General features: G+C 48.9%; 1 protein-coding gene across 1 annotated transcript in view; it reads left to right on the top strand.

The window, feature by feature from the left end:
- Positions 1-10,109, top strand: part of DDX31 (DEAD-box helicase 31) — a 72,949-nt gene that overhangs the window by 33,567 nt on the left and 29,273 nt on the right. Inside the window, 3 exon segments of the mRNA XM_029202929.1 lie at positions 616-666; positions 2,197-2,336; positions 7,358-7,439. Of these exon segments, the coding sequence (XP_029058762.1) occupies positions 616-666; positions 2,197-2,336; positions 7,358-7,439 (273 nt within the window).

The following is a 10,109-nucleotide window of genomic DNA, read 5'->3' as shown; positions in this document are numbered from 1 at the left end:
CTGCATCGGCAGGCGGACTCTCAACCACTGCGCCACCAGGGAAGCCCCTGAGGTGTTATTTTGACAGTGAGTCGAGATGACGCAGGTAAAATGCTCTCCACCCTGTCTGGTGTGTAGTGAGCGCTCAGTACCTGTTGGCTGGGGCTACTCTTGGTGTGACTTGTGCTTGGAGGTGAATGCCAGGTGTACCTTTATTGCCAAAGACTGGAAGGTTCCCAGTTTCTAGTCTCTCTGCCAGAATGGCCAGAAACCAGAGAGCAGAGTCTTTGCTCCTGAGATGGCGACCAGCTGAAGAGAAGAGAGAAAAACATCTCCATTGCTGTTATACTTTTTGTCTGTCTGGTTGGTGACTGTCTGATAATGACTTAGTTCTCAGGCCTACATGCAGATGGTGTTCTTTTAGTGAAGTGGGCTGTGGCTGCCTCACCTGCGGGGTCTGTAGAACTAGCCTCTAAATTGGAATTTTACCCACAGGTGGACGTCAGTGGGTTCCTGGAGTTGTGCACATTCCTGGGGGGTGAGCCCTCAGAGTTTGCATTAGATCATCAAATGGATCCATGACCCCAAAAAGGTTGAGAAACTCTGTCCTAAGCCATATTCTTTTCTGTTTTGAAGGATGTTGCGGCTCGGGGCTTAGATCTCCCTCAAGTCACGTGGATTGTCCAGGTAATGTATTTAAGTTGTTAAGGTGCGAGCTTGAGGCCAGAATGTGTGATCGTGAGTAGGTGCATTGGCTTTAAGTAGAGTAATTATCATCACCCTCTTGGGTGTTGCCCTGGTCACCAGGCGGCAACCAGCCCGATCTGCACAGTTCTCCTGGCATCTTTCCTTAACCCAGCCCACCTGACCACTGCAGCACAGCCTGTAGACGGTACAGCCGTGGGAGGGAGGGGCAGGCTCCCCTGCTCACAGACTAATGTGTGTCACACACAGAGTTTTCAGCAAGCTGAAAAGAACAGGAATTACCTGGGCCCCTGGGAGGCCTCATCGTGTCCAGAAGGCGATGGCTCAGCTGTCCTGAGAGCTATGTCCATGTACATTGACCTGCAGGGGGCAATTAAGGCCCTGACAGCATCTTACACATACCTCTAGCCTTAGATGCTTTGCCAGAGGGTAGAGGTGTTAGCGCTAGTCTAGTGGCTTTAGTTTTGTTTTTTCTTAGTCTGCAGAGTGGTATTTTTAAGCCCTTCTGTACGGGGGCCAGGGGACAGGGCCCTGTTTACGTGAGTCACGGTTTATTCACGTTTTAGTGGAGTTGCATGCCTGTCACTGGCTAGGGATCTCTGCTCACAGCACATGAGGACTTTGCGACTAGAGGCATTGTGTCTTCTTTCCTGCTGTGCATGGGGCAGATTTGAAATAGGAAGGCGAGGATGATTTTAATGTGCAGGAGGCCAGGCACATATAATTGGTCATTGAGAGCCTTCTTGTAATTGTGGGTATTGATTAGTTTAATATGCCTGGCCTCCCATCATATTCTTGGCCCTCTGGTCTTTGATGCATGTAGCAGCGAAGAAGAAAAGGGCAGAATGAGTACAGGGACAATTGGTGTTGACGACGATGACGTTATTGCCATAGAGAGCATCCGTTCTGCTGAGTTAGAGCGTTGGCCCTTTTGCCGGGTCAGGAACACTGTCCGTGGGAGCGGAGGCGTCTCCCTGCAGGAAGGGGAACGCGCCTCTCAACTGGCCTGCAGCTCTGCTCCGTTGGGACTGGGTGGCCTGCAGCGAGGTGGTGGAGACCTGATTCTCCGTACCCTGTGCAGCGTCTTTCGTGGCCTCAGCCCCACTGCCCTGTCTACTGAGGAAGCAGGCCAAGGTCGTGCGGCCATCCTGCGCGAGTTTGCGCCCACCTGCCTGCATTCTCACCTTGCCCAGTCACCTCAGTGAAAAGATGCAAATAGGAAAATGAAGAGACCTGTGGAGAAGTGAAATTAAATAGGAGATACTGGGACGAGAAGACGTCTCGTTTATCTGAAACTTGGCCACTGTTCCTGTTGGCGTGTCGGAGCCTTGTTATTTCCAATGAAGCCAGGAGTTTCAGGGTTGAGTGACTTCTCCTTGTGATTGTGGTAGGGTAACCATAGCACCAGGATTTAATTCTTGGGATACCTGGAGGCAGGTGAGGGGTATTGCACTTCCAATTAATGGCAGTCCCTTGATCTGCGAATGCCTTCATTTTTGTTACCCTTTTTAGTACAACGCTCCGTCTTCACCTGCTGAATACATCCACCGGATTGGGAGAACCGCCCGGATTGGCTGCCATGGGAGCAGCCTGCTCATTTTGGCTCCTTCGGAGGCAGAATATGTCAACTCGTTGGCTTCTCACAAAATCAAGTGAGTCAGAAACACGGGGTTTCGGCTGATCTCACCTAATTAATTTTCTGTCGCCTCTTACAGTGGATGGGCCTTGTAAGCTGACGAGGAGCCATTAACCCTTGTGATCCCTAAGTGAGTCCCAGAATAGCCAGTGGCAAAGACTGAAACCCTTAACGCCATCAGCACATGACAGTTTTCATTGCGTTGCCATTCCAAGGCGTAGAACGATCTGTTGCGCTCTCTCTTTCAGGTAGAGTCTGTGTTGGCGTTGCTCCTGCTGCGAAATCAGTGTGCACCACCCACCCAGCCAGCTTCTCAAAGATCTCTCTTAGTCACCATTTTTGTTTCTTGCAATTAATGAACGCTTAGGACCTTTAAAGTTGGAAAAATATAATGCTTTTGATTCTTTACACAACTCCGCCTCCCCCAGGAAAGGAAAACGAGGGAAGAAACCATGAGGGGCAGGTGAATCATGTACCACATGTTTGTGGCCAAGGCTGTCCAGCTGCTGTCTCGTGTGCACCCAGTCAGATGGCAGCCTCTCACATCCCCCAGCGTCAGGCCCCCAGCTCCAGCCCTGGGTCGGGGACTCCACAGGGCTCGGCAGCATGGAACCTTCGCCAGGGGCTTCCATCGAACCCCGATCTCCCCGAGGAAAGACAAAGAAAGCAAAGACAGAGGACAGTGGCTCGAGCTGGCCAGGGGTGATTGTGATGAAAGCAGAGAGCATCCACCTGGGCCACAGAAATGAGTTTGTTTAGTCATGTTTTCCATAAAATCTAAAGTAACAGGCTCTAAAAATGGGCTTCTAAAGGCATGCGGTTTTTCACACTGATCTACTTTCACGAATTTCTTCTGCTCAGAGAAAGCACAGTGATGCATAGAATGTTTTTGGAGGCACAGGAAGAGCTGTGTGATGCCCAAGGTGGTGGCACGGTACACGCCGGGCACAGGAGTGGCCCAGCTGCTCAGAAGCCACTCGGTGACTTCCCCTGTCCCCAGTCAGACTTCAACACTCTTCCGAGATTGCTGGTGTGACCGTTCGTGGAATGAAGCTTTCTCAGAAAATGTGCTTCACACCCCTCAGTGTCGGGGGAGGCGAGGACCCGCTCCCGATGAATTCAAGAGGGCAGAAATGAAGATGGTGTGGGTTTTCCTCTTACGTAATTCTCTCATCTTGATACAGCTTGTCAGTTGAAGGAGTGGTTTTTGTTTGTTTCAGGAAGACGTGCATCTCTTCTCTTACTTGTGAGAGAAAATCTCATGTAGATCAGTCAACGTTTCACCAGGAGCTCCATCTCCAGCTGGATTCTGAGTTCCTGGGGGCTGGAGGCCGTGTCAGACTTCTCACTGCGGCCCTTTCCGAGTCTAGGCGGCACCCGACCAGGCAGTTACACTCCAGAAATACAGGGGGGTCGAAATGAAAACCTATCCCAGCGCCGTAGCTTTTTCCCTCTGTCCCGGCGATTCGTGTACGTGTAGAAGGTATTCTCAGAGGTGTGTTGTCCCACAAGAGGAGGGACTCATTGCACCTTGGCAGCCTCTCTCTGCCTCCATGGCTCCCTCCTCCTTCCATTCTAGACCCACAAGTTCACGTTGTCCCATTCCTCCCCGTCAGCAGCGCTCTCTGGTTGGCCTCCTGTGCTTGTTCACTGTGATGTGATCTCCTCGGAGAAACGGGTGCAGACAGTTACGCAGTCAAAGGGTGATGGTCCAGCACAGAGTTGTCAGCATAGATGCCTCTGCCTCTCTCCCTCTCATCATTGTTCTCGAATAAACGCCTTCCAGTTGATTGCTATGGAAGGTTCAAATGTAAGCCTGAAATTGAAAAAGGGAAAATAATAATTAGCACCAACATGAGTCATTGGTGAGCTGGGTATATTTTAAAGGTATAAAAAGGACAGCCCTTGGGACTTCCCTGGTGGCACAGTGGTTAAGAATCCGCCTGCCAATGCGGGGGACACAGGTTTGAGCCCTGGGCCGGGAAGATCCCACATGCTGTGGAGCAACTAAGCCCATGTATCACAACTACTGAGCCTGCGCTCTAGAGCCCGCGAGCCACAACGACTGAGCCCACGCGCCGCAACCACTGAGCCCGTGCGCCTAGAGCCTTTGCTCTGCAACAAGAGAAGCCACCGCAGCGAGAAGCCCGCGCACCACAATGAAGAGTAGCCCCCGCTCACCGCAACTAGAGAAAGCCCGTGCGCAGTAGCGAAGACCCAATGCAGCCAAAAATAAATTTATTTATATATTTATTAAAAAAAAAAAAAGACAGTCCTCCCTTTTGATGATCTTTTCTGGAAGAAGATCCCACAGCATTCATGGGAAATTCAGCACAAGGTTCACAGTCAGGAGAGAACTCAGTGATGCCAGAGACTCGGGGAGGAAGTTCAGAAGGACGAAGACTGGGAAATACCGCAAGGAAGAGAGTTGGGTCTTACGTGCTGTAATAATGTTCTTACAGGGGGTGTAGGAACATTCAGTTAAGGGGCAGAGAGTTCTGTAGGAGTCCAGCCTCACTGGTTTCTGCCCTGAAAGTTCACCTATTGAAGTGCCTGGTCCTGGACCACTGGCTGCTTCACCGGTGAGACGTAGTCAACCCGAGTGATGATCAGATCTGTCGCTGCGATACTGCCGTGTGCTACACGTGCTGATTTCTGTTTGAGGAAGGGCTGTATGTTGGGGATCTATATAGAAACTGTTTCTTTGACTTAATAACAAAAACTAAATCTAATAAGAACTAATTAAAAAGCATGCCATGGAAAGAGGCAGACTTGAAGATTCTTGGAATACAAAAGGTACACGTCTAAATATCAGAAAAAGGAGGAAGACGTGTGTGCCTGTTTGGTGCCTAAGAACCTGAGAGCCAGGCGGCGGGCTGCTGGGATGGCTGATGAATTACAGAGAAGATTCAGGAGGGCAGGCGGAGGCTCTCAGCAGCAAGGGCCATCGCAAAAATCGCCGCCCGCCCCCATACCCCCAGCGCGTGGAGCTCGCCCTGACAGCTTCATTTAGCAGGGCTAGAGACAGGTGCCCCGGGCCGCTTCGCCTCTGTCTGAACGCCCGGAACTTTGTCTCTGCAGCCTTCCGACTTCTTGGTGTTTGCCAGCTTCTTCACTTTTTCCCACTTCTCCTTTAAACGTGTTTCTGATGAAAGTCATCATTGGTTCATTAAAATGTAAATGCTTCCTCGAAATGTGTTATTTCTTAGATCAGGCATAAGACAGCTCCGTGAATCTATTTAGCTGTCTCTCTTCATAGTGAGGTGGGATGATTCAGGTTTGTTGATAGAACCATACATAAGCAGAGTAGATGTGCTTTGTTCCTCGGAAGCAGCGATTTCTTAGACTCCGAGGAAAAGGCCCTTTTCAACTGTAAATCACTCCAGTTCAGTCCCATCTCCTGTTCACTTAGGGTAGATGGTCCCCCAACATTGTCATATGGACACATACAGCCTACGAGCCGTGCCCTGGCTGAAGGTCAACATTTGAGGAAACTGTGCCTTTCTGTGGCATATTTAGTTCTTTGTATCCCTGGCTGCAAATGCCATTATACCCATTTTCTTTCTCCCCACTTCAGGATCTGACCCCAAGTTCTCATGTTGCTTTTACTTTTGTACTTCTTCTTTTTTTTTTTTTCCTCAAGAAAAGAAGTGATGAATAGAGGCAGGTCAGCTAGAAAAAGGAGAAGGCAGGGCTGGGCTCTGATTCTTACCTTCCTTCAGCTTTCCAGGCATAAATGAGATGCAAATTTAGTAGCCATAACGTTTCTCTCCCATTTGAAAAACATTTTCTAGGAAGCCGCGAACATTCCCCCCGCCCCCCGCCCAACTCCTACACTCTTGGTATGTACTCTGCATTCTCTGGTTGACTCTGTAAAAATATTTTCCAAATCCACGTGGCTGTGAGCTGGCAGCGAAGAAAGAACGGTGAGGGCTGGGGGCTGGGGGTGTACGGGGAAGCAGTGACACAGCTCAGGCAGATCATGTCACAGACATGACATGTTCATTCATAGCTTTGTCAGAGTCACCTTTGGGGGAAAGTCACCTTTGTCTTCTCCCACAGAAGAGGCTGCCATTCATGTTTTAATTTGCTGTTACATTTAGGAAAAAAAAAACAAAACCCAACAACATACAAGAAAATCATTTATCTTTTTATGATCTGTTTTTCTCCCCCAGAGCTCCTCCTTCCCCCTTCCTCTCTCCCTGGGGAGTCTGTTTCCCTCCTTGCCTCTAACACAGGACTCTGCCGCGTGCCCTTCCTGGGGCGAAGGCTGGGGCCTTCCGGAGCCGTGGGGGACGGTGGGCTGTCCAGACTCCCCTGCCAGGCAGCTTGGAGTGTCTTATTCTGGCTGCTGACGGCTTCTGTTCACAAGGGAAGCCTGAGTTCTGGTTTCGGCCGTTCGCATGTGGCTCTAGATTCACCAGAGATCATTTGGTCCTCACCCCTGAATAATTAAGAGACTAGAGCAGCAAAGATCCCTCAGGGTAGATTAGGAGAGAGTTCTGGTGCCATGATGGGCGATGGGCGTTGGTCACCTGTTCACCTTCACTCAGGTGTTTGGTTAAGCCCCACAGTTAAGGGTCTTCAGCCACCTCCTTCCTTTAAGTATGAAACTAAAGGGACTGTCGGGAATGTTTCTTTAGTTCGTCTTCTCAAGGCACGGTCATCTATCTATGAGCAGGCCTATTTATTTAGTGTTCCAGATTTACTAAGAAATAATGACATGATCCCTATAGAGGAAATTCTAAATAAATGTATAAATAAGTTCTAAATAAATGTATAAATTCTAAATAAATGTAAATGTATCAGGCAGGAAGGAAATTGTTGGGAATATTACCCTGTCTGTCCCTTTAATATCATAGAGGGCCCCTTCCTTCCAAATTCCTAAAGGTTTGGGAAAACATTCCCTTTCCCTGACCAAGTGTTGCTTCTCCTTTATATCGAATTAGCCTGATGAGAGGCGAGTTTTATGCATCAAGATTCCAAATGTTTTTGAAAGAACCGAAGGTTTACCTCGATGTGCCCTTCCTTTTACAGTGTTTCTGAGATAAAGATGGAAGATATTTTGTCTGTCCTGACACGGGATGATTGTTTTAAAGGGAGACGATGGGGAAGCCAGGTGAGTTTTATTATGTATCGCGCTTGCTGCTCACAGACGTGACGCATTTCCTGATTTGGGGAAGCAGTGATTCTGAGTATGGGGCAGTTACTGCCTCTGTCAAGTAAGACGTGTATTTTAAGGACCATGAACATTAGGTGAGGCCTCATCTTGATGGTGTTTTTTCTGTCTTTGCTCCTGGACATGTTTGCTGGGCTCACCCGGTTAGTTAACGGGCTCCAGTCCCTCCTGCGCGTCTGCCAGGCGGCAGCGAGCTCCCCAGAAAGCAGGTCTCATCCCAGGCCAGAATGAGTCTGGAGGCAGCGTTACACACTCAGCCCTGGTGGCTCCTCTCGAGATCAGCAACAAGGACACCTGGCTAGACCCGTCCACCCCAGAAAGCATGGAAAAAATAAATAGCTCGGAATCTCCATTCGGACACACTTAGTTCATCCATTTTTTAACATTCGCTGTACACAGAGGAAGAGTGGCGTTGAGATCATTAAGAAGAAAAATTTTTATTATCCGCGCAGTTCCACCTGGAGATCCTGAGCAGTTGCAGATAGCCCGGGATCCTTTCCTGCTCCTTTTCCGAGACTTCCCTCCTGCTCGGAATCACTGCCCCGCCTCCGCCCCCCACTCTACCGCGTTACTCATTGTATCACATGTACTTGTCAGTGTGTGTGTAATGATGTTGCTGGGCGTAATTTCGTCCATGAAGTTTTAATTATTTGGATATTTTACATTTCTGATGCCTGAGGATAGACTGGAAAGTCAGAGCCAAATAGACCGAATTTAAGAGTTTCTTCTGTGCATTAGGACGTGTCTTTATGTGGATCAATATTCTCCCTGAGGCAGGGACTCCATCTGGCTGACCCCGACTTAAGTTCTGATCCAGAGAGTACCTCCGGAAATGTATCTAAGAAAAGGGGAGGAAATGATAATCAGGTGTCCGTTACCGCAGCTTGTGTTCCAGACAGGACTGTGCTAAGCTCTTTACACGCTTGGTCCCGTTCCATCCTCTCAGCAGCCCTGTGAGGCAGATGTTGCTGTCCCACTTTATAGATGAGGAAACCGAGGCTTAGAGAGCTGAAGGAACATTCACGAGGGCACAATAATCATTGATTCTCCTGGTGTGAAAGCAGGCCATCTAACTTCAAAGCACCTGTGCTTCACCATGTACCAATAAGCCTCTGTTAGTATCAGTTAAGCCAAGAAATTGGAACTAAAGTGCTTGTTAAATTGGGTAACGTTAGCCATTTTCATAAAGGTGAAATTTGGTCAGTAAATGGTACCACAGCAAAGATCCCCATGAGCAAGAAAGTGATTAAGGACTCAATTGATCAACACGTTATTTTAAGATATTTTAAGATATTTCATTATAGAACAACCAGGACACACGAGACTTTGGACCATCCCATATTATCGATAGTCTGTTGTCAAGGGAACTGACCAGAAGTGAGACACTCATTGGTCTTGGTACACTCCTCTGTTCTTTGGAAACTACTGCAAATTCTAGTTGGCGGGGGGGCGGGTGGAAAGGTGGGGTGGGGAGCAGTTGTTTTCTGGGTTTTTTGTTTTTGTTTTTTGGGTTTTTTTTTTTTTCAAATGTTCCCACAGCTATTTAATTATAGCCCCGGGACAGCTACGTGGGATAAGCAGGGGTACCTGGGGAGCTGTCTGAGGCGGCTCGTAGCAGCAGAGTGGTCAGGAGCATGGCCTTAGGGCCCAGTTCCTCATCTCACCAGCTGTGTGGCTTTGGGCCAGTACTGGACCTTCCTAAGGTTCATGAGTACATTTCTTTATGCGTACAACTGAGATAATATTAGTGTTCTCAGAAGGAGATTGGAGGGCTGAGTAGGAAATAACCTGAAAGTCCCAACACAGGTACCAAAGGGTATTCATTATTATTACTATTATTATTATTATTTTGTTACATCAGTTAGTAGCAGATGTGGAATTAAAGTCCAGACTCATTGACATGAAGCCCAGCGCCTTTTTTTTTGCTGTTTCACACTAAGTGGAAAATTGGCATCTGCCTGCTCTCCAGAAATAAGAGCAAGCCACAAAATTACAAAATGAGATGGTAAAGGTTTGAATAATCTAGCCTTACACTGTTTCCAGGACCGGCTTTGGTGTCAGTATTTACCCCCTGAACACAGCCCAGTTCTCTCCCGGGCACCGATGGTCGTGTGCCCCTGCGCGTCTCTGGGGAAGCTGTGGACGGGTGCAGGGCCCCTCCGGCAGGACGCTCCCCCAGAGCAAGAGAACGTTCCCTCTGCTCTTTCGGGGAACAAGCCACAGCCATTCTGTTAACATCCGCCCTTCTGTGGCCTGGCAGCCCCAGTTCCTCTCCTTAAGCCTTTTCTGTGGCCTGAGGCCAGCCTTGAAGACTGGCTGGGGCTTGAGGAGCCATCGTAAGATTGTGGGTGAGAGCTGGGGCCCAGAGTCGGACAGACTTGGGTTCGAGTCCTTGCTTTATAGCCAGTCGTTCTGCAGCCTTGAGCAGACTATCTCCTCCTCCCCAGCTTCAATTTCCCCATCTGTAGAATGAGGACAGCACGAGTACCCATCCTGGAGGGTTGCTGTGAGGTTTAAATAAAACGAGGCCCAGCATGCTCTGCACACTCTGGGCCATGTGAGTTCACCTCAACCCTGAATTGCTGCTCAGATGGACAGGATGTTTTGATA

The sequence above is a fragment of the Monodon monoceros genome, unplaced genomic scaffold (genome assembly GCF_005190385.1).
Source record: "Monodon monoceros isolate NGI ecotype Baffin Bay Population unplaced genomic scaffold, NGI_Narwhal_1 Super_Scaffold_5, whole genome shotgun sequence".
NCBI lineage: Eukaryota > Metazoa > Chordata > Mammalia > Artiodactyla > Monodontidae > Monodon > Monodon monoceros.
This window is presented reverse-complemented; position numbering and strand designations above follow the sequence as displayed.